Source organism: Prinia subflava, chromosome 1 (assembly GCF_021018805.1).
Source record: "Prinia subflava isolate CZ2003 ecotype Zambia chromosome 1, Cam_Psub_1.2, whole genome shotgun sequence".
Classification (NCBI taxonomy): domain Eukaryota; kingdom Metazoa; phylum Chordata; class Aves; order Passeriformes; family Cisticolidae; genus Prinia; species Prinia subflava.
The window spans coordinates 21162297-21188115 of record NC_086247.1 but is presented as its reverse complement, the minus strand read 5'-3'; the positions used below and the strand labels follow the sequence as shown (position 1 = coordinate 21188115).

General features: G+C 39.3%; 1 protein-coding gene across 3 annotated transcripts; it reads right to left on the bottom strand.

The window, feature by feature from the left end:
* Positions 1–4378: 4378 nt before the first annotated feature.
* Positions 4379–25003, bottom strand: ANKRD46 (ankyrin repeat domain 46). Of its 3 annotated transcripts, none has more exons than XM_063390068.1 (4): positions 24895–25003; positions 11862–12204; positions 10422–10580; positions 4379–6413 (listed from the first exon to the last, which is right to left on the bottom strand). In XM_063390068.1, the coding sequence occupies exons 2-4, from the start codon at positions 12170–12172 to the stop codon at positions 6197–6199; spliced, it is 687 nt and encodes a 228-aa protein (XP_063246138.1). In that variant the 5' UTR covers positions 12173–12204; positions 24895–25003; the 3' UTR covers positions 4379–6196. The 3 variants fall into 3 exon arrangements, with proteins under 3 accessions (XP_063246138.1, XP_063246154.1, XP_063246146.1); XM_063390084.1 differs by lacking the exon at positions 24895–25003 and adding an exon at positions 24606–24801; XM_063390076.1 differs by lacking the exon at positions 24895–25003 and adding an exon at positions 24564–24800.
* Between the last annotated feature and the right edge of the window lie 816 nt (positions 25004–25819).

The window sequence follows — 25819 nt, the reverse complement described above, 5'->3', positions numbered from 1 at the left end:
ACAAATTCACTTACTATCAAAGTAACGGCGCTCAGTGGGGGAAGCACACCCTTGAGAGGCAGGTAATGTGCTCTACCCTTCTCCTACCACCAGGACCAAGAAAATATGTCACTAAGTCACTGTAAAAAATAAAACCAGAACTGGTGGTATATTAAATACCAACCTGATGACAAATGACAAACACCAGAATTCCTTAAATCAGACTTATTTCAAACTCATCTCACTGGGGGCCTTGTTTGCTATTTCTAAACATCCTTTTGGCTTAGGAGTGCACAGAGTAAGGACACCCACATGCTCATTATCTGTGCACATTTGCAGGCTGTAGTTCTAGTAAACACTAGACTTAAAAAAAAAAAGTTCCTTGAACTTTGAAAAAAAAGAATAAAGCTTTGACTTCTGTTATAATTAAAAACTTTGAGAATGGCCTTCAGTTCAAGTCCTGTGTTCACCACTGGTGTTCACTGACTGACACAAGGGTTCAAACCAGTACCATAAATGGGAAAACCACAAGCCCTGTAAGGAACACATCTGGCAGGACTGTGCAGTCCACATACAAGCTGTCATGACTTTCAGTAGGATACTTCATTATTCTTCATGTCATCCACAGAAACTGGTCTTGCCAGCTGAAACCTATTGATATCTACACATTTCATTTTTGTCTGAAAATATCTGTAGCCAAACAAACTAAGCCAGATGTTCAGCTTGCAATGAGACAATATGAGGATGAACATATGGCATTTCAATCTTGCATCCTAGCAAAAATCCACTCTATTTGCACTCCTAGTTTGCAGTATGCACACTTCATTAAGCCTGACAGCCTCTAAACATTACTACCTTCATACCCCTGCAAGGCTATGTCAGCTTTTCTTTTAGAAAACTTACCTGCCAGAGTATTTCTTTGAAAAAACCCTCATACTAAGGAATTTGGCTCATTAAAGAATCCATATGCTACAGATCAAAATAAATTCACTGTCATCTTGCTTTGCATTAGGAAAATGTTATCTGTTCTTTTTTTCTTTGGCAAAGGAAAATGAGATATTATTGCATATGCCTGATCCTTCATCTGGATTCCTGCCTTCTGATATTTAGATAAATGTAACTTAATACACCAGAAATATTTAATGTTTTACAAAGAGCTTCTGTTCACATTTGGTAAAACTTTTGCTAACCTATGTGCAGAGGGATCCTTGTATAAGAGGAACCGGTTCAGCTTCCACATGAGCAGCTGTTAATGCAGGCACACATTCAAACACAGAGTTGTCTGAAATAGCAGTGCTGGAGACGTTGAAAGTCAAGAAGAGCCAGCTCAGGTTGCAGGCAGCATGGCCACCCCTGTGGGATGGTGTAATCACAGGCCAGTGAAACCCTTCTCCTGCTAGGAAGCTATTACTGGTCACTCCTGGCACTGCTTGCAAGCGTTGGGATTGGCCTTTAAGCAGTGATTCATGAAGGTATCACACTGCTCTGCCTGCCGTGCCGCTGTCTTGGCTCACTGAAGTCACTTCCCTCCTAGTTTCTGCAAGCCATACATAGCACACAACAAATTCTGTTCCAAATGTCTCTCTCCTCATTTTTTTCCTTATCCACAAGGTAGTTTAAAATCAGAAATGGAAAGAATGTGTCAAAGCCATGGGTATGAGTTGTTCACACTTTGACTTCATAGATATTCTAATTTGTTGCTTTTTAGTTATGGCAATTTCCAGTACATTCCCCATTCCCTCGGCATTAATGAAGAACAACATTTTTGTCTCCCAGTCATTAGGAAATACTAGTTGCTCAACGCTTAGTTACAAGAGTGAATTACAAACCCTAAATGCCTACAGCAGAGACACATTTTTCAGGGCTCTGCACAGCAGGCTGCTCAGCTGCAGCACCAGAGCCCTCATCCTGCTTTGCGTAAGAGCACAGACACACCGGATCACTGTCACTCGGGCACTTCTAGTGTTCATCTCACATTTCTCTGGCAGCATGGCCCTGGGAACACTTCACTTCCCAGCAATAAATAGCAAAGAACTACCAATTAGTTGCATTTGTTTCCTAATCCTGTGTGTTTTAAAAGCGTTCTCTCCTTGAAGCATTTGTTACGAGCAGTACAAAATGCCAGGCAACACAAAATTCAGCTGAAGTACTTAAATATGATTAAGATAACGGGCACGTCATAATACCCTGCGAGTGCCTGTCCAGAATTATCTCTGTTGTCACCAGACATGAATTTAATAATATTAATACAGATTCAAGATTCATGATTCAACAGTATTTCACCACTTAGAGTTCACAGAGAACTGCAGGTTCTGAAACTGAGCAGTGACATTTGAATTCCTCTAGAAAGCTGCAACACCACCAATGAAAAGTGCAGCAACAATAGGCAACGTTTTTTGTAACACTTTGGATCACTGAGAAAATTTTACAAAGTGTATCTCAAGTAACCAGTCTAGAGTCATTCATGTTGAAATGTAAAAAAAGAACAATGAATGAAGGAAAGCATTCCGACCTAATTCTCACATCACTGAAGACTTACTTTAACCACCAATTCCAATATTAATTTAATAAGGAACTGACTTCAGAGACAGGAACAACTCCAGGAACCAGTTAATTTGTGTGTCAGCTGAGGAAACTATCAGTCCTGTTAAATGTCAACTTGGGGTAACATTTACATATATGCTAGACTTTTGAAAATCCTGAATATGATACCAGTCAATATTACCCTTTTTTGAGTTTTCAGGCAACTCATCACTTGCAATTTGTACTTCGGAATAAATTACTTAATTTGCATTTCTCTAAGTAATTACGACCAAATATATTTTGACTAGAAAAAGAGCTACCAAGCTAAGAGCTAGCCAGAGCTGATTATTTTTACTTATTTATGTTATTAAAAACAGCCTTAGATATTCATTGATCCATAGTAAAATCAAACTCCCAATCAGCTGCAGACTCAGGAACTACTGAGATCTTGTATTTCAATGTGTCATAGTGAAACCGTGTTCTTTCTCTCACAAGAGCTTTTCACGATGAAAAGCCTCACAGTGCCAGATCACATCCAATAATTAACTACCTGTTGTACTGTGGGAGCCAAAACCAGTATCTACTCATGACAGTCACCCAACAGAACATTCCCTTCTCAAAGCAAATTACTAATATGAGTGAAAACAGAGCCCTTGAAGATAGAGAGATACAGCACGTGAACAAGTCACTGTAAGGTAAGACAGGTGTGATCTTGCCATGGGATAAATGTGAGCACCAGGACACCCACTGCAGAGGAGCCTGTGTCCATCCTTTTCACACTCCAGTTCACCTTGCACTATCTTGTGCACTGTCGTTTCATGGCACTGGAAAAAGAAATCTCTTCATAGCTGTTTGTTTTCCCTCTCAATTCCTTATTCCATTTGAGCTCATTAGTCTAAGAACAGCTTGAGACAACAATCTGTTTTGGATTTTAAGAGTGACTAATCTTGGATCTGTATTAACATTATGAAATTAATTTCTGGTGACAGCAAGGGATAATTCTGTACCTGCATTTGCAGGATAGTATGATGCACCTGTTATCTTAATCATATTTATGCACTTCAGCTGAATTTTGTGTTGCCTGGCACAAAAGTGAGTATCTGGATCAAGGTACTGAGACACCACTGCAATAATAAAGAAAAGAAATCTTATTTACCTATAGGCAATCCTAGATCTATAAAAGTCTTTATACTGAAATAGTAAAACCCCCTACGACAAGCAAGCTAAAGTAAGGGAGGCAAATTTGTTCTTTAGAAGCAGCCTTTGAAAAGGAAGACATCAGGGTTTGTAGATATATTGAAAGACACGGCAGACCTTTGTTCAGTAACAGAGGTATATACAGAACAAACTCTACTTCTATTAGACATTTATCATGTCCTTTCAAGGAGCAGCATTCATTACACAGGGAAGTTCAAACAGTGCTTTGGATTTCCTTCTGGTTTAAAACATGAAATATCTTCATTTCAAACACAATTTTTCAAACCTTTTCAATGTGTAGTTCCTGCATGTCTGCCTATGCACGCAGCAAAATAGGAAAGGCTACTTAAGGCTCAAGCTTTGTTTTCTGGGTTATGTTTTGTACCTCCTCACAGGTAATCTCTAAATTTTGAGAGGCCTCTGGACCACATTTTCAATACCTGAAATCTCAGAGAAGAGCGACAGCCAGACAGCAATTTTAATTCAGCAACAATACTGAAAACAAAACAGGCAAATCTAAAGAACGTGTGCTCTGAAATCTCATTTATAGCAGCTGCACGGTTTCCATTTCTTTTGTAGGGAAGTCCCTCACTTCTGAAATACTCATCAATGCACAACAAACTTAGTAAAATGGGGTAGCACCATTACTGCTGCACTAAGGTAATAATAAACCAAAACATATTTACTACATGTGTTTATTTGTGGCATTCACCCATACTGAGAATACAATTACAAATGATGCACATAATACATACTGAAAGACAACGTCATTAATCAAGATGCATGGCATTATTAACAGAAATGTACTTATTTAGACAAGTAAATGTAATTTAGGTATATGATGAGTTTATATTTATCTGTTTGTGAACAATGGTATCGTAAGCTAAATATTCAGAAGAGGAATATGTTCTTATTTTTTGTTTTTATAAGATGTTTTCTTTTCTGCAGCACTATGCTGCTAAAAAAGTATTGTGTCATTAAAGTCTAACTTAAGAACTGAGATCAAGATTTATTCAGATGCAATTTAGAATGGGGCCCAGCTCCAGCAAAACCCATGTCACACATCAAAACAAAGACAACAAGCCCCTTCATTTAAACCAGTAAACAAGAAAGAAAAATATACAGGGTACCAGAACAGAACCATGTAAGTTACATTTAAATGTACAATAAATGTTTTCTGTTATTTAGCAATAACTGAGGAGTGGCTAATTTAAAAAATCAAAATTGATTCCTTAGGCTCACAGAATTCATTTTGTTTGTGATTTTCAAGGCAATGGCAAAAGAGAATCACACGTCTAATCAGCATGGGGAGAGAGAATCCACTTTTTTGAAAACCTCCAACCTACTGTGCAATACCTTTCTACCCTTCATAAAGAAATATCGAATGGATTTGTATCCCTAGGTTATTTACAACAAAGGGTTTCACAGCAAAGTACAGAATGGATCAAGATTTAATTTCATACAATGTTCCTAAATAGTATTTTAAATGCCTTTATTCTGCATACTCAGAAAATAATTCATAAGCCTGTAGGTTCTGTCTGAAAGCAAGTGAAATGGAAAACAATTCTAGAAAGGAATTCTATTCAATCACGTTCTCTCCACAAACATGAAAACACAATTACATGGTTCAGTCTGATTCTCATGGGAGGAAGAAAAAAATTATCCTTCATGATATATTTCACAATGACCTTACAGAATTATTATATACATGGCAGAACACCTAAATCACTTTTTAATTGCCCTTACAAAGAATGGTTTGCTTAGCAACATTTCAACAAAAATGCAAAATTTTCAGCCCAAGGCTTCTTCCACAGCACAACAAACAGTTTTATTCTACAAAATTCACTTCAGGCAGGTATTAACAACAATAAATTCATCTGGGGAAGACACACTACATTAACCTCATAAATAAAAGGAGTGATCTATACATCAGAGAGACATAGTAAAACTTGAACTATTTCTCATTCTTTTTATAAGCTAGCAGATAGGAAACTATGGAGAGGCATTAAAATAACCATGGAGTTGCAGCTTATCACTATTTATATATCAGATTGTGTTATTATGTTATTGAGATTTCTTGAGGAGTACTTTTAAGAGTATTTTTCTTTCAACTGAAGCACTTAAAAATCCAACAATAGATTTACCTCTCTTCATAGGAAAAATAAACCAAATTTGGTTCTGTACTAGGATATATTTTTATATGCAGGAATTTAATATTCATAATGAAAGGCCTTTTCTAATCATAATATTTTATCAGAGAGGACTATCTTCACATCTTGCTTGGAGGTCAGGGTAAGTCAGAGGTAGCTTAGGAATGCTTTAGAATTTAGTGTTTTACTTGAAATTAATTAATCCCTCTTTCAAAGGGGTTAATAGTAAGTACAAAAGGCAAACAGTATATACAGCTGCCACTGTCTGCACCAAGAGAATAATTCCAAGCTCAAAATAAGATTAGATTAGAACAGGAAAAAGGACATGGTACTTCTCTGCATTTGCTTCAGTGCACCAGTTCAGGCTGGTTTTCTACAAAAGGAAGCACCCCACTAACATAATATGCAATTCCAAGGGACAGAAGAGCAATGACAATGATGAGGAGCAGCACTCTCCAGAAGCCCAGGTCCTCCACAAACTCTTGCCATGTTGTGCGGAAACTGGAGAGAACTCCTTCACCTTGCTGTAGGTTTGGATTAAGAAGGGAATGGCTTTCCATTGCACTACAAAGGATTAAAGTTAAAAATACATCAGAGCAAAAGAATGCACCTGTGAGTATGACAGTAATCCTCCTAAGGGCATCTGAAACACTCTAGATTAAAAATTAAACCCCCCTATTGATTTACAGCATTGCTTCTGCTAAATCAAGACAAATCAGATCAGGAAAACACTCCTAATTCTAAACTTATTTCAGCTGAAAGGACATTTTCTTAACCTGTGCAAAGAGAATGATATTTGTGTATGTATAACTGCACTGAATTTTCAGGCCTGCTACCCAGAAGCCTTCAAAGGTCAATCCCCATAATTCCTTCTAAATATGGATTAGTAAAATATAACAAAGCATAAGTTAAGACCTCGAGGGGCACACATTATTTGTTAATAAAACAAATCATGACTAAAAATAAACTCTGATTAATAAAATGGAAACTCTAACCAATATTAATTGAGATGCTGAATTCTGCAGTGACCTTTACTACTCTCCTGGATGTGTCCTTTACATGCCTCTTCTCAATCATAAAAGAATCACAGAGAACAGTAACTTGGGATAACAAGAAGTTCAGAAATATTCTGAACAAGTCTGCATTGCTGTGTTTTCTGCTATATGTGTTCAGTGACTGTTTTGATGTTTTCGCATTCCACTACCAATCCATCAGGCCCCCTTAAATTGTTAAGACTATAAATTAGGGAGTGGAATTCTCACTTTTAATGAAAAACAAATACAAAATCTGAGAAAGGCAGTCTTCTTGACAATTGATCACCTTAGAAAGCATGCAAGTTGTCTCAAAATCCTGCACGGCTTCTGGTACAATTCTCTCAATTTTGCTGGTTTCACAGTTGTAACAGGAAACTATGAAAAACCTCGTGAAGAATAGGAAATGTTTTGCATAGCTTGACTTCACTTAAAATTTTGGCCATCTACACAGTCTTACTACTTCTCACTTGAATGAAATTACATACATGGGTGTTTACAGGATCAGGCCCTGACAACCACAGAAAGGAAATGCTGGAATCAACTACATACTGAATGATGTCAATAGTAGAATGTAAGGAAAAAAATATTTTTTCCTCCCTTTTAACTACTTTCCATTACCATATTCCTAGATATTTCTTACAGGGCTAATAATAAAAATGTTCAAAATCAAGGAGAAGTAATTTCCAAGTCAAAACTAATTGTAGAAATACTGCCATTCTTCATGACAGAAATAAATTGAAAAATGATGGTTATCAGAAAACAGGCTCATTCACTAAGATCTCTTCTAAGATTACACCATGGGAAAACTTCACACTATTCATGTGGTATTTTTTCTCAGGAAGTACAACCACTGAAGAACAATTAGCCCAATCTCCCACAGCTTGTTCAAGTATTGCAGCATCATGTGCACAAGATTTCAGGAATTGCCTATTAAACAGCCTATATTTTTGTTTTTTTAAATATTTACCATGCTGTAATGCTATTTTAGCTTACCCATAGCTGCAGGACTTAGACATCTTCCTTGCTTATTATGATTTCCCAAGTAAAACAAAGGTTTTAGTAAAAGACAGCCCTTTGTGCAGAACAGAACTTCTTACTCAGTAAGTACTAACCAGTTAATACATAACCACAGAGAGGCTGAATAAAGTTGCAATGCAATTTAAGTGGAAAGGTCATTTGTTGCTTGTTCATTAAAAAGGATACACAGAAAACATTTTTACTACTTTATATTTTGACCCAATTAAAATCAATGCTATCCAAGATATTTTTTTCTTACTACTAATTACAGCTACACAAAAACTGGTAATGCAGCAACATGTCCTCAGAAGAGTTTGTGCCACACAGCCCAGACAGATGTTCTGTGTCCAACAGCAGGTGGAAGTTCACATCTGGACACACTTGTGGCACAGCCATGGGTCCTGCTGGGCTGTGCAGAAGGACAGATGTCTGTGTGAGAGAGGGAGAGAGGGAGCTCTGCCTCCTGGCAGCAGGAGGACAAAGCAGGCAAAACCAAACTTGACTTGGGAACAGAGCTCTGGCCTCTGCTTCCCAAGCAGCAGCAACTGTGTGTAACAAGGAGCAGAAAACTGAAGTCAGAGACTGTTTATAGAAAGTGTTATTTCTCCATAAGTTCATAGGTAATGTAAGAGTTCAGAAGTCAGAACATATTAATCTGTGTGTCTCTAAAATGTGAAAATAATACAAAGAGAGAGAAGTGAAACTGTGGAGGTCTGAAAAGCCAACCGGTGAAAAGATACTATTTATTTACAAAGCAAACAGCACACAAGCTCATTTGCTTTGGCTCCTGTAGGCATTTGCTATTGTTACTTCAAAAATAATGTATTTCAGACATTTTAAACACATTCCCAAACAAGCTGGGTTGTTCACTGTTTATGTCTCTGTGCCTGTCCCCAAGGAGAGTTGCTGACTTCCTGGCCAAAGCAAACAATATAACATTTATGAAGGTCAAATAACAGAAAGGAAGCTATGTTTGTTAAAGGGACACCATCAAATCAAAAATCAAAATTTAAATGGAGCTGAGCTGTTCGTCCTTATGTTTATACAAAATCAGCTTAAGTGCATTTCTGTGTGTCAAGAAACTTTCAATAAAAGTTAGTGAAGTCAGAAAGGTAATATGCACTAATTCTTACAATGTATAATGTGATTTTGAAAATAGAATTAATTTTCTGTCTCAGGGCTTAAAACAGTCTCTCTGACAGGTGAGGTGACAATGTATGAGAAATAACTTCACGTCTGCTCACTGGGAGTACTGGGTATTATTTCTTCAGTTTTGTTGGTTTCACCTTCTCTGTTTACTCAGCTTAGATCTAACTCCATCTATACAGTTTCTTTGCTGTTTACAGCACACTCTGTTTTTTTCACATAAACCAAGCAACAGTTATAGGACAGAACTCCCTGTCTTTTGTGATACAATGTTCCAGTAGTCATAGTTCATGGTCATCATTAGATAATATTAAAAGAGCCACAATTTTGTTGAATGGGGGTAAACAGCATAATAAGACGTACTAGAGAGTAGAAGTCACCATTGCTTTACACAACAGGACTGACAGCTTACGTAGTGAAAATATCTTTTTTCGTGCTTTGTAGGGCTTCACTGCATTTTTCAGGATAGCATTAACTCCCAGAACTGACTAATGCACCAAGCCTGCTCTCCTTACATGTTTGTTTTCCACTGAGAAACTTCTATTTTATGGCATATAGCTTCCAGTAATTACAGTTGCATTTTGTGCTACAGAATCACAATTCATTACTGCTGATTTCCTCTCCCTTGTAATCCCTTGTGTAAGATTTTGTCTATGCCACCCCAATTTTCCTCAGAATCGCCTGTATCTCACTTCTTGGTATCACTAACATGCTTCTACTTCTCATGCTCTTGCTTTTTTATTTGAGAAAATTGTAAGTGAGCGCAGTCCCAGAGCCAGACTTTTAGGAATTCATTAGCAACTTCCCTCTAACCCAACACTTTCCCTGAAATGCAATTTTCTCAAAATCTTCAGTTCTGCATTAACCATTTCTTTAGCCACCATAAAATTCTAATTCTCCACTTTTTCCAGAACTATTATTAACAATAGAAATTTTAGACATGACAACATATAAAATCCTTTATTCAAGTTCAGATGGATGAAAAGTCCGCTCCCCCTTTTTTTTGCACAGAAAATCATCCAAAAGATGTCAGATTAGCCTGTGATACTGGAATTTTGCATTTTACACTATCTCCTGCATGGCTTTTTGGTAGGTGATAGAATATTTGTGTTTGGGACTTTGTAATGGAAAATTAGTAATTTTTTTTTAAATTTCTACCGTAAAATTAAGATCTCAAGAAAGTTCTGTTTTTTCTTACACTGGATCTGTTTAAAGAGATTTTTCCAAAATTTAACACTCAATTTTGATTCTGTCTGATAATATCAGGCCAAATTTCATATTATCTGCTTTGAGGAATAACCAATCAAGTCAATCCCAAAAACCTAAAAGCCATAAACATTATTTCTCCTAATAATTACTTTTGTCTGGTAAATACCTTTCGCTTTCAGCCGTTTGCATTGTCTCCAGCTTTGAGTGAGCTCCTCTGTTAAATCCTTTCACCTCTTGCTCCTCTAAAGATTCCAGCAGTCTAATCACATCTTTATTCACACCCCTTCGTTTGGCAAGAACAAGTGGTGTTGCACCTTGGTGGTTGCTAAAACAAGCCCATAAAAAGACATAAGAAAATTTTAACACAGAAGTTTTGTAACAAGTCAACTCAGCACAACAAATTACAATTTATTAAGTCCTCAGAACTATTTTATCAGAAGGTAATAAATTCCAATCTATCCAAGTTACAGCACTATTGGCTATAGAAAAAGAATCAGTATAGTTAGGTTTGAAATTGCACAACTCTTTTCCCCCTCTAATAAAATCAAAATTCCTAGGACTCTTATCTAATTGGAATCTCTGGGTGTTACAGCAAAAAAAACCAAACCAAAACAACAAAACCAGCAGATTTATGACAATGTTCAAGTTTAAGCTTAATTTCAAGAAAGAATTGTGCAATCTGGCTCCTAATAGTTCCTTTTCCATGAGGGTATTAGGACATGAGGCAGAAATGAAATAAAATACAGATGGTCCCTCTGCTGCTATTAAAATAATACTTAATAGGTCCAGAGCTGCCTTTAGACCAGGAATTTCCACCAGAGCTGTTTGAAATGAGGGGAAAAAATCCCAACCCACAACCCATAAATAATCTGGTCTACCAATAACTGCTTTAGCTGAGTTGAAAACACTAATGAGGTACAGGTGAAAAAGGGACACATTTAAAACTCAAAGGTTTTGACGTTACTCCTGGTTTTTGCACGTTGCAAATATGCAGAAGGTTCCACAAACAAAGTAATTCAGCACAGGAATGAAGCAGCTAGTTATTTTGCAGCTTGAGAGCTTCCATCTGAGCACTGGCATCTGACAGCTGCTGGAAGCCAGAAGGAAAGAATATACAATATTCTGACTCACAGACTTTGAGGGAGGGCAAAAACACTGAAAGGAAGCATTGTTACCAGAGGAGTACGGGAATGAACTGACTCAGACATATACTGTATTTTCTTTGTCTTACATAGTACAACAATAGAAAATGGGGTGGAGAAATTCTTTTAAAGTAGTCAATGTGATTTTTTCTTTGGTGCCAACCACCCACACCTGGCTGTCTGGCCAAACCAGAGCAGCAATGTCATCAATGAGGGAGAATTAGATACAGCAGCTCACATTAGCAGCAGCTATTTTCATTTCCTTTGCTTGTTGCACAAACTAGCAGAAGTGGCCTCTTACTGTTTTCCTGCCTTTTTATTTTGCCCTTTTTTAAATTAAGTGGTGTCTTTGTAAAGTAGAATTGCACCCCATACAGCATTTCAGCAATAGCAGATTTACATGCAAGGCTCTGGTGACAGAAGACTGATGTATTATAAAAGATGTACTTTAAAAAGTGACATACCATATATCAATTTTAAGTCCATTAGAAACGAGGAACTGGATGGTATCGACATGCCCACACAGGTGAAGGGCTGTGTTACCCTGGTAATCAGTGGCTAGCAGGTCAGCACCAAATTTATGCAAGAGTTGACAGATGTCCACATTTCCTCTGGCTGCAGCCAGGTGAAGGCCAGTTCGGCCTCGGCTGTCACGAATATTTGGGTCGAAACCACTCTCTAAGAGTCGTTTGGAATAGTTAAAATCTCCATCAATGCAAGCCTGCAGCAGCGGCACATTTGTCTGGGAGGAGTCGTTCACAAAAACGTAGGACATTGCTCTGGTTCTCTCAGGAGAAGGCGACCAACCTGCAAATGAAAGGGTGAAGAAATGATGGTGAAACCAGGAAAACAAGCACAATGCTAATATTCACTACACTGCTCAGGTTCCCAAACAAAAATGGAAACTAGCTTATAGGTCAACCCTGAAATCTTTCTGTCACACACATTGTGTGCTGCATTCGCTTCTGGTAAAAAGGAAAGAGCTCACACCTTTGGAAAGAGCAGCAAAGCTTTGTTTTGAGGGAAAACTGGGAAGATCTCTGCCCCAGATGCCAGACAGGCGATTAGTTTTCAGCCTAGTAAGGAATGCAGTAGCATTCATATTAAAGTGCAAAACACCAGATTGGGACAGAAATGAAGAACCTTTCTGTGGGTTTCTTATCACAGAAATAAATAAGGAAACACAAAACAATTCAGTCCACTGATACAGTCACACAAACTGCAATTTTTACCATCTATAAGCAAAGCTGCTCCAATGGATTTTCACTCTCTGAATTTCAACTTCAATGCACAAACTACAGTACAGCTAAAAATGCTTGATGAATAAAAACACTAATTTCTTCATTCTGCAAGAAATATATTTTTCAATAGTCTTTGCAGAACATTATTTTTACAGTGCCAGAGATACACAAACTACTGAACAAACAAGAACAGTAATATAGAACACGGAAACTGAATGTATTAGGTGAAGTTGCCCACTGAAAACTGGAAGTGGGTGCAAGGAAAACATTGGTAAAACCAAGCACAAAGCTACTGTGGGTTTGACTAGAACCTCAACACAGAGAAACACAAATGCAGTTTCTCTGGCTTAATATTAAATAAAGGATTAAGTCTTTTTCGATATCAGGACATAAAAGAGGAAGATAAATGTTTCACCATGGATTACGTGGTATGGAATATTAGAAGAACTATGATTTCAGTTTTGCAGAAGAATATTTTAAGGGTGAGTCAAACCATGAGGGTATGATGACACTGTGCTTACGGGACACAGAAAAGATTACTTGAAAACAATAAGGAAAAAGAGAATGATTTAGCAAGAGAATGGTAGAATGTTACGAGGCAATTTTAAGAAGCAAGGGAAACATCCAGAAGACTGGACAACAGTCCTCTTTTTGTACTGCCTCAGAGAGAAGATAAAAAATAAAAAAAATCATATAAACAAGTAAAATTCCTCTACAGAGACATGACAAAGTTCAAGTGACAGGAGGTAATAGTGATTTTACTAGATAAGCTTTGAATAGAAAGCAAACTGAAACGTCTTTTGAAACAGTATTTTTCACTTGCCAGGGTTTCTGTTCTGGGCTCATGGTGCACCAGTGCTCTGATTAACTATCTGAACCTCTTATTAAAACTGCTATACACAGATTTAAATTTTCTCATCTATATAAGGTATCCTTCCACACCAGTGCACTTATTCAGCCAGGAGAATAGAAACATGGCCAGTAGCCAAAGAATTCAATTTAAAACCTCTCCTTTTTTGAGAGTTCATAATGTCTGTATTTTATAGCTCTTCCCCCATGTTTTAGATCAAATTCAAGATCAAAGTACCTACAAAAGTAATTTCAAAATGTTTACACACTGGTCTGAATAACAGCTCTAGCACTGGGGGCTGTTGAGATTAATAAATCATATTTAAACTTCACTTGGCTGTGTTTCCTATCTGGACAAATGCTGCTACATATATCAACACTGACTAGTTTTCCAGTGCAGGAATGCACAATGTTTTTTTCTTATTGAATGCTGAAGAGAAAGAGATAGAAATAAATTCTATGTCTTTCTATCTGTATAAGGAATGATTTTAAGCAGAGTACATTCCTCTAGGCTGCAAGTATGTTTTTAAGCATGTGACAGTACATCACTGGCTCAAAAACTCTCTTCCACAACTATCTCCAACAGCAAGTGGCTGGTTCACTGATACACCATACACTTAGTGCAAGACTGGTGTCATGTCAGGCACTAACCCTATACAAAAAGAAAGGAAAATGTAATTACTCAAATTTTCAATGAATATGTTACACCACCCTGGATGATTCCCAGCTGACAGCAATTTCAATTTTCTTGTCCATTTTCCACCCAAATCACGAACGATATGAGAATTCTTCTTCCACTCTGCTCGTCCAGTCTTCACTGAGAAAAATAATGGGCCTAGTTTCTCTGCAATGTGATTGTGACCTTTATATTCTGCACTAAATCTTCCCTAAAGCAAGATCATAAATCATTTTAAAACCTCCAATTATCAGCCTGTAGTAGCAGTGTATCAATACCACAGCCCCCTACTTGCACTTGACAAAAAGATCGTGGATTGCTTTTAAAATAATGCCTCAGTGTTTAAACCTCCTTAATAAAACCAGGCCTAACATAAATCAACATGAGAATATTATACTGGAAGAAACCTGTGCTATTTGAGAAACAGCATGGCATGCCCTGTTCAGTGTAAGCTAATGTTCGTATTTTCATACCAGACGTGTATGTCTGGTACAGCCTTACAGAATTCCCCAGCTGTGATGAAACATTAGCTAATAATAACAAGGGAAAAAAGGCACCTCCTTGTCTTCTCAGAAAAGGAAGCACAAAGACTAGCAATTAACAGAAAGTGTAACTGGAAGTCATTCTGATTCAGAATTTATTATCACTAGAATCTTCTAGAACTGATCACTGATGTGTAGAAGATTAAAATAAAATCTTGGTATTTCACAATAAGAAAGGAAAGGATGGAGCAAATCCTTCTTCCCCATATTTGAAGATTGTGGGCTAAGCAAATGCATTCACAAAAAAAATCTGGACCATCTGGTTTGATTTATCTTTGTGATTAAAAAGATTTTTTCTACTAACACAATTCTATTTCACATATGGCTAGCTAACCTATGCCAAATACAAGCTGCATACAAAGCTGAACTATGCACCATCTTTAAAATGTCAGTTCCCAAACAACATGTTCTTGCCTCAAAATTAACCTAACCTAGCAAAATTTCCTTTGTAAGAAAACTCATAAAAAATCACAAGTCAACTTAATTGGATGTTTTTGATTAAACAAATGGTGGTTACATTTCTGCCCACAGGATCAAAAAGCTTATTATTGCAATGACTAAAACAACAGATTTAGGAGCAAAATTTAGAAACAAACAGCATTAGCCATTCAATTTAAATCACTTCTGAAAGGTGAATCAGGTAACCACTCTTAACCTGTCCATAAGCTGATATACTACCAGTAAGGACTGATTTCATAGGCACCAATTAGGACAAATGGACTTGCATTAGTAACAAGACACAAAATATTACAAAATGACCATCCTGAACATCCCAAAAAATTACTGCTAGTAGTTAAATAAATCTCATTTTTAAAGCCAGAAGCAAACGACTGCTTGTAAAAATGCATCACTGTCTACTGAAAATGTATCTGTTAAATAATGTTTTTGTTAAAATAAAAAGGTTTGCTTTTAATAACTTGGCACTTTGACAGAAGAATAGTTTTGTGAAAAAAGAAAATTCAAATACATCCTCCCAAGCTAGATGGATTCCCATTAGAAAGGCACAATATAAGAATACATTTTCCCTAAATTTATACATTTATTTACCCTCAACACAGTGCACTTCTTAATTAATAACTTTAGAAATTATGCTGTAAGCCTCTTCAATGATGCATGTGGGCTAGTACAGGATAAGAAAATTTAACCAAGCTGTTTTGTTTTCAAAAGGAATGCTTATATTAAGTGATTCTGTAAAAATAATTTAATTATTGGAGTCGGTTGTCTGTCACTATACCATGTACAATGGTGACTCATTATCACACAGTGATCTCACCTACAGAGGCCAGGAGTGATCTTGAAAAATTCAAACCACAGAACTAAATACAAGTTCTGTCACTTCTCAAATTTGTCCTAAAATTGTCCACAAATTAGTCCTAAAATTTGTGTTAACTGTGCAGAGTTTTAGTTTGCAGTAAATACATGCTGCTGTCTCTGCTCCCCATTAAGTTCAACATCTACCAAATATCCCCAGGAACAGGAGAGAACAGCTCCATGAAAGACAGAATCACTCATGGGACCCACACCTCCACTACAAAAGTATTAATGAACTTGCCAAATTGGGATTAATCACCCAGTCACCACTCCATAGGACACACCAGTTCTGCAAAACTACAGTATTTCCCACTACATTCAGGAAACTAATTGAACTAATTGCCCCTATTTTAAAACAACACATCAGTACCATATAACAATACCAGATTGCTCCATCCTTGAGACTTCTGAATATTAATACACACTCTGACATCTAGAACCTAGGCATCAGTAAGATTACCACTAGGGAAACTGCCACCACCAAGAAATGGAAACTAAAACAAACCCAGGAAACAGAAACCTCCTATGCCAGCAAACACACAACATGCATTACTTGCAAAATTTGCATTTGTCAACTCCCTTGTGGTAAACAGCATCCTCCTTCTGTAATGCACTTTGAGAGCACTTCAGTGGCTGTGGCTTGCATAGCTTTTCCTCTTCATTATTTAAGTGTGTGAAAAACATTCCAGAACTTTGTTTGAAATGCTGAGGGAGAAATTCCTTGCTAAGTTTTCATGCACACATGTATTTATGTGTGAGTTACTGAGAAGTCATTTAACTGTATAAATACTATATTTAGTAAAAAAATATGTTATCAACTTATTTCCATTTAGGAAAGAACCCCAGTATGTGCATCAAAATCCACTTAAGTTCTGTATTAGAAACCTTTGTTTTTTCAGTACAACTGGAACAATTTTATGGCTCCACTAACATGGAACTGCTGCTAAAAGCAGCACCTCAGATTAAGTACAGCATGACGCCTGTTTTACACACCACTATATTTTGCAGATTTTCCCTTTCTAACTTTAGCTAGTTTTTCAACACTTCCTGGATCTGAGGTAGCACAGCAGGTTCATAACACCTACATCCCCTCTATGTGCCTAGTCAGCCACATGAGTAGGTTCTAACAGAATAACATTATTTATGCCATTTGTTTCCAGTCATTCCCATTCCCTTATGCACACATGAGACATACAGGTAGTGATCTCTTGATGTCAGGACCACCTTGTAAGCAGAAACTCTGGTGCACTGCATATACAAAGGGCTTTACAAGTACAGGCTACAAAGCGCTTTTTAAAAAAAATTTAACAACTATTGCTGCTCTTACAGATCAGCAGATGATGGCATTGGGAAACAGGGAGCTTTGCTCATTACTGTACACTATGTCAACACTACAAGATAAAAGATATACAAGACCTCAAATGCCAACCCAGGATTGCAGAATGCTTCCCCAGATAAAACAGTATAAGCTTTGTGTACTTAGGTACACAAAACAAGGGAAAAATAAGAAAGAGATAATTCTTTTAAAATGCCTTTATCAATGAGCAGATTCACAAATATTTTATCCTTGCTAAACTTAACTGGTAATTCAGTTGCATTACATGTCTGAGCACATTTAACTTCTATCAAATGTACAGATCACCATTTTTGAACATTGCTCATCTTTCATCTTTGGCACAAGAACTATTTAGGAAAAAAGGCAATTTACAGATTTCTTCAAATAATCTGTAACTTTAACTCCCCACAATTAAACATAGCTGCAGTACTTCTCTGATCATTGTGGAAAGTTATAACACATCTGTTTTCATATAAAGTTATTGAATCATATTGGTCATAATTATCAACCTCTCCACAAAGCTTTACTCTAATTCCTTTTTTGTTTCTGCTGGGAACACGTAGGGTGTATGCTGGTCAAGAAAATATTAAAGATTACCACAATACTGTTCTGTTGTTGGTTTAATTGCCTGGTTTGTAAGTGAGTAGAGAGAATTTGTTCCACTCTTAATGAAGTGTTTAAATTTGCTGCAGACTGGGAGCAGCCTTCTGGAAAAGGCACGGATCGAGGACACTCCGGCCGGCCGCAGAGGCGGGAGCAGCCCGAGCCTGGACGGACACTGCCACCCCGTGGACCGGGGAACGCCTGTCCGCCCGAGGGACGAACAACCACGGAGCGGGGCCGGCTGGGAGAGACCCTAAAGGCCATTGGGGCACCGCACTGCCATGGCCAGGGACACCTCAGACACCACTAGAGCAGGCTGCTCAAAGCCCCGTCCAGCTTGGCCTTGAACACTTCCAGAGATGGGGCATCCACGGCTTCTCTGGGCAACTTGTTCCACGTTTTCTTCACCCTCACAGGAAAGAATTTCATCCTTACATCCAATCTAAACCTTCTTTCTGTCAGTTTAAAGCCATTCCCACTTGTCCTATCCTTTCATGTCCTTGTAAAAAGCCCCTCTCCAGCTTTCTTGTAGGTTCCCTTTAGGTACTGGTGTGATGTGTAAGCCTGGACTCACATGACCACTTTTTCTACATTTGTGGTGTTTTCTATTTGCCTGGGAAGGAAATTATGAAAGGCCTGAAAATAAGGTTTTATAAAACTTTATTAAAAGGATTCTGAAATCCAAACTGCTACTTCTTTGCAGTATAAACAGCATTCTCATTTAAGCTTTGATCCTCTATTAGTGAAACGAGGACTTAGGTATGTTGCTCAAGCTCTGAAACCAAAGGTATTTAATTTTAAAACGTATGTATTTTAAAAAGTATGCCTGTTTCTTAAAAAACACCCAAATCTAAATCCAAAACACCCCACACACAAAAAGCCCAGTCCTTACCTAGGCAAACAGTAAGTCCAAGATGACACATTACTAAAATCGGGAAAAACTTTCTGTGTCCAGCAGGAATCATCAGAAATTAGAACTTAATAAAAGCAATAAAGCAAACTAAGAACCTGTCACCAAAGACTTGTATGGTTCATATTTTCTGACTTTTTTCCTTCTACTATGTATAATAGCTTATATGTCCTTAAGTCATACATAACCTTGATAACACGGTCTTAGTGCACAACATCAAATCTGGTTTAGTGGCTAGTGAACAAAAGCAAGTCACTTTTAAAAGCAGATGCCTCCTAAATTTTTAAGTCATTTATATATATTATATGCTTGACTTTACCTTTAAAAAAATCTTGCTCTGCTTGTTCATTGAAGTTCATTATTTTATACCAATATATATCAATATACTAATGGTAAGACAATTAACATGCAACTCTTATTACAATTGCTGGATGCATATATTTCTGCTTAGAATTTTCATGTTCACACAGTCAGTCACTAAACCAGTTTATCAAAGACAAATAGTAAATTGATCTATTTACTCTTTCAAATATTCTTAATATCTGTCAACACAGCATGACTTTAAAAACTTAACTGTATCACGGTGGATCATGTTATGTGACATAATAAGATGAAATGGTAACACTATTATCTAACTAGTATACACATAATGATATTACTTTTGCATAAATAGTTGCTTCACCACGCTTAGGCTCAAAAAATTTCTCCATGTAGGCAAACATGTAGTACTAGTGTCAGCCCAGCTTCAGTCTTAAGGGACTGAAGAGAGTAAACCAGTGGCCTAAGCATTCCCAGGACAACAGGCAAGTCTGAGGAGAATCAGGGAGGCCAATCTCAAGCTCCCGATCTGCACAGGGGCTGGAACTGACAAAAATGCAATGAAAGATGATTGAAAAGAACCTGAGAGTGAAGTAGCTCAATTGATATTTACTAATTGCATCAATTTATCCTGCTAAGCCTGAAAACAAAAAACATCACATATACAGGGGAAGCTTCTACCTTTAGGTAACTTAGCAAATACCAGTAACTCATCTGTAAAATACTCAATATTCAGCATGAAAACCAGTGTCTAGTCAATGAACAATATTCATGTTTCCTTAAAGAGGTTTGACAAGTTCTGTTTGAGGAAGGATGAAGAGAAACTGCGAAAAAAAGTCCATGACAATTATTACTTCAGTGAATACAGAGCCAACATAAAAGTAGCCATAGCAGATCACAACAGAGGCGCATTTAGACCTAGTACAATTTTTCAAATGGTGGCAAAAAGCAAAGGCCAGAAAGAACAGAATACGGCAAGCACATGTAATATTGCTTTTTCTATTCAAAATGGATAGGTTTTTTATGTATTTGGCTCTGCCTGCACCTCTGAATCTACTTTCTGCTCTTCAACACAAATACTTCTAACACTCACAACATACTCTGCTAAATTCTCCAACTCAGTTCCTATGAAGAATATCTTTTGATCTTGCTGAATCAGGGGCTTGGTAGCTTCCCTTGTGGACCCCCAGCTCTCCTGTGGGAAGAACAGACTGTGAACCTCTGCCTGTTCTTTTCCTGCCATTCATGATTCTACATGTCTTCATTACAGCCTCCTCAGACATCCCTTTTCAGGATGAATTTTGAAGTCCAGCTTTCTTGGTCATTCCTCATTTGGAAGGGGGTCTGTGTCTATGAACATTCTTGTTTTGCTTCTCTGAATCTCACTCACTTTTACTCTGTTTTGTGAGCAAAACAGAGAGACAACAGGGGTGACTCAATCAGGATGTTTGGGGTGAGCCATGAATTTACAAGTGTCATGACAAAATGCTTTGCTTTGTTCTTTATTAGTTTCTCAGTAATATTCACTGCTTGTTTTACCTTTTTCTCTGCTGCTTAACGCTATTGTTACATTTTCATGGAAACATTCATCAAAACTACAAGATACTGCTCATTACTGAGAGCCCAGTATTTCATATGGGAAGTTAGGATTCTCTTTATGCTATCTGAACCCCTCTACTTACACTGAACTCATGTGCCAGTAGGTTGCATTATCCAGTTACTCAGTTTTACAGGGTTCTTCTCCAGCTTTTCATAGCTGACCCCATCTTTACAACCCATGCCTTGGCAAGCACTATCACTTTGTTGCTCATTTGTTGCATTTTCTAGGCTGCACATGCAAATTCTAGCAGTTCAGAAGCCAGAACTGAACCATGTAGAACTAAAATTATTCAAGTCTTACTGATCATAAGTTGATTAAAACTGGTGTCCTGGATCAGACTGGTCTGACCCAGCCAGCACTCTGCTTTCAACAGCGGCTTTCAGAGATCCTCCTTTGGGAGAGTACATGAGCCAGGCTGCCTCCTGCAGTCCATTCTCCACACACACCCAGCAGCCACTACAGCACACTGTGGACCTCCCTGAGCAGCTCTTTTAGCAGCCCCTCAACAGACTTTCTGTCCACTTTCTAACCCCTTCCTGAACCTGCTCACACTGCCACCACAGTGCCTCTGTCATCCTTCCCTGTATCCATCTGAAACCACCTCCCAACAGCCCCAGCATGCAATTCCCACTGCAGTGCCTCACCACTGGATGAGTAACTCTCACTTTATTTACTGTCTTCACTGCATAACTCTTGGTCACGCCCCAGCAATATCCTCTGTGAACAATCCTGACTTTTCTGTCTTTCCTCTTAAGGAAGCTGATCCCCTTGTCCCTTTTGGTTGCCCTTCCCTATCCCACTGTATCCTTCTTCCAGTGCAGAGACTGGAACCACACACACTACCCCAGATGAGGGTGCACCTGCTGCAGCAGCAAAGTGGTGCCCTCTGTCTTCTTCTCACTACCTCTCTGAGAACAGTCACCCTTTTCCTGCCTCTCTGGCTGCCATGGCACACTGAGCTCAGGCTTCCAGGGAACTCCAAGCACTTGATTGGTGGCTGCCAGTTGTGAGTTCACCACCATGTGAGCAAGGTTTAGATTATTCTACCCAAGATATCATCTTAATTTCTGTACACTGAAGCTCATCTGCCACCTTTCTGCCTCCTTCCTTTTTTTGGCAATTTCTTTTCACCTTCTTTGTAATTTTTCGACCCAAGCACTTCTGCATGTAAGAACTGTCTTTGATGCTATACGCATCCATTCTCCTCAGCAACCTCTGGTATGGTACTTTGTCTTAATGCTTCCTGAAGATCCACATCACCTGCATCTACAACCCTACTCAGTAACCCTGAGTAAACGCTGATGAGCTTGGATGGAGCAAAACTCTGAAGATGCATCCAACCTCAGCGAGAACCAGCACAAAGGTACTAACACATAACATGGACAGGCATATACTTCTGTGGATAAAAAAACTCTGAGGTGAAGAAGACAGACAAGCATTTTGCACCATCCATGGGAAGCCCACACAACCCAACGCTTTCCTGAAATGTGCTGCTGCCCTTTTTCTGTCACCACCCACCACTACTGGTCAGACACTCAAAGAGGTCTTCAGCATGCTGAAGAATATCATCAATGAGCATTACAGGATTTATGTGTTTGAGTCTACATTATAAAATTCAGCCGATGTAGCTGCGTAACTTGGATGTCAGAAATTTGCTGACTGACAAAGCTAGTGTTTAAGCAGCTCTGTTCCACTCAGCCAATTGGAATTTTATTGATAAAATAAAAGAAAAAATGCCATTTGGACAAGTGGTGTCAATACATGAATGAAAGGCAGAATCTAAGTCCTGTAAGTACAGACAAAGCTGCAGTGGGGGACTGCACAAGATAAAACCTTTTTTCCCCACATATTTAGTAAGTATGATTTTTAAATAGCAAAGCAAACCACAACAAAACCGCCTGTTTCAGTATCTGTGCTCTTGACTTACAAACACAATAAACACACACAATGGAAATTAGGTGGAACAAGCCCATGCACTCAAGACAGGCCTGTCACCTACTCTAACAGCATTCTATGGATGGTCTCTCCAGAAAGCTCAACGCTTCGGGGATCGTGTATTTCACAAAACATGTATAAACCAAGATATTCTAAAATATCTTATGTGCTTATTGACTGATCTATCTGGAAGCGGAACATCCACAGCTCAAGGTCATATGGGGAGATATTAACTGACAGACCGACCAAAAGAAAAGAGTGGCAGCCCTCAAAATTCCAGCATTCCCAAATCCCTAGAAAAGCATCTGGTAGCAGTTCACTCCTTGGACAACCAAGTATCTGAGATCCTGAGCTGCAGATGAGGACTTCAAGGGCACATGTGCTTAAACAAGTTCAAAAGAATGTGAGGTGAGATAACACCAGCAACTTAAAGCACTGTTTCCAATCCCTCACTCTTGGTGATGAACTTTAACTAAAGGACACCAAAACATGCAGAGAGGAAATGTGTCACTGATTACACATCAGAACTGAATTTTAGAGTCCTGTCTTCCAGAGGCAAACACACTGCTCTGGTAAGAAGACAGCAGATGAATATACTGCACTTCAACTTTCAACTCATCTCATCTTAATCATCAAACTTTTTCTACAACACAAAAAAGACAGCAATTAGCCATTGTCATTTCCTGATTGTCACCAACTCTACTAATTCAGACTGCAAACATTAATATAAATATTTTTCTTCTAAAAAGCAATTTAACAAGTTCTTGCTAACAACCTATTTCACAACAAACATAAAATAAAAACTGATCTATATCTACAGGTAACACTAAGTTTAGGCCTCTGCTGCAGCAAACAAAAATATTATTTTTACAAATCAGTCACATTCCATCTAATAAGTGTTCAGTTTTTGCTCTTCCTTGACCTTTTGGAAGACTGGTCCTGAATATCAGTGCTCTCTGATGGTTAGAAATTTTCATATATTATTAATCTTAAAATTTATGTTAAATTATTATTAACATCATCGTTTAGCTCAATTTATTTCCCACACTGTGTTTACCTTGATGGTTAAACAGAAAGCAAAATTATAATTATTCTGCAAAATTAAAAAAAGCCAAATGCCTCTTCCAACAGACATAATTTCTGTACTTGACCTCGGCATATTTTCCTGCTTCTGTTCCAGTTATTTTGTTGAGAATGATTAACATTATACACAGAATTCTAGAGTTCTATTCATGGATAATGATAACTCCTTTAACTGGATCAGCATTCACTTCTTTGGCAATTCAGTATCTTGTAACTACGGAGCATTCTTTGGTTTTGTGTTGCTTTCAACTGGTTTCTTCTACCAATTTTTGCTTGCAAGGTTACAACTCTAAACCCTCATTCTTGAAATTGTTATTGAACTTATTTTCTCCTCTAGTTCTCAGGATCACCCAATTCTTTCTCTGTAGTACTATAACCCTCTTACATACTGTCAGTGCCTCCCAACTCTTCATCACTACCAAATTATGACAGTAAAGTTTTAATTGCTACATCAAGACCTCTATTAAATACTTAATAAGATTGGTCTCAAGACTGATCTTCAAAGAACTAATTTTATACCCTCTCAGATTTTATGGATTTGCCATTCAGTATTAGTCACCATAGTTTGTGTCTGGTTACTTCCCTGTCCTGCCTACAATTCAAGCGTTATCCCGACCTTTTGACCACAATACCAACATGAAGCAGCTTTAGTGTGGTCTAGAAAATAAAAAAGGGAACTACTCCATTTCCTTAAAACCAGTAATTGCTTCATCAAAGACAGTTATGACAGCAGGTTAAAATACGTATTTCAGTTTCACTTACCTTGTTTTCTCCTAGAAAGCACGTCCAAAGCCGCACACTTACCAGCGCCCTGTCGGCACGGCGGCCGCGCCCCCGTCCCCGTTTCCCTCCCCTGCCGTGGAGCCTGGCACTGCTCCCGCTGTTCTCCCACCAAACGGCATCACGGCGCTCCACCCCTCGGGCTCCCGGGCCGGGCTCTGCCCAGGGCCCGTCCCCGAGTCCCTCCCCGGGCCTGGCACAGGCCTGTCGGAGGTGACAGCGCCGCGCCCTGCCCTGCCCTGCCCAGCCCTGCCCTCCCAGGCCTCCCGCTGCCGCCCCGGCCCCGCGGGGCCCGGCCCCGCTCCCGCCGTACCTGCGCGGGCTCTGGGGGGGCGCGCGGGGCCGGGCGGAGCGCGCGGCCGAGCGGCGGGGCCCCGCGCGCGCCCCCTGCTGGGCGGAGGCCGCGGGGCGCTCCGGGCCCATCCGGCCCTCACGGCGCCTCGGCCGGGGCTGGGGACGGGGCGAGCCGCGGGGCGGGAAATCGGGAACAGCGGGGCCAGCGCAGTGGTTATGACCCCGTACTCGGCTCTGGTGACGCCACCCCTTGAATACTGGGCTCTGTTGTGGCCCCTCAGTTCGGGAAGGACATTCAGGGGCTGCTGAAGGGTGCAGAGAAGGGCGCTGGGCTGCTGAAGGGTGCAGAGAAGGGCGCTGGGCTGCTGAAGGGTGCAGAGAAGGGCACTGGGCTGGTGAAGGGTGCAGAGAAGGGCTCTGGGCTGCTGAAGGGTGCAGAGAAGGGCACCGGGGCTGGTGAAGGGTGCAGAGAAGGGCTCTGGGCTGGTGAAGGGTGCAGAGAAGGGCTCTGGGGCTGCTGAAGGGTGCAGAGAAGGGCTCTGGGCTGGTGAAGGGTCCGCAGCACGGGCGCTGTGTGGAGCAGCTGGTGGGGCTGCGGGGGCTCAGCCTGGAGCGAAGGAGGCTCCGCTGTGCCCCCATCGCTCCCTGCAGCTCCCTGAGGGGAGGCTGCGGCCAGCTGGGGGTCGGCTTCTCCCGGGTAACAAGTGACAACTCAAGAACATACCGCCTCAAGTTGTGCCAGGGGTAGTTGGGTTGGACCTTAGGAGCAATTTCTTCACAGAAGAGGCGATTAGACACTGCCCAGGGAGGTGGGAGAGTCTGCAGCCCTGGAGGTGTTTAAAGATTTAAAGACTGGACCATGGTACGATTGATGGGGTGGTGTTCCAGCAGAGGTTGGACTCGATCTAAGATTACAGGCACTCACAGAAACTTTATAAACTGAT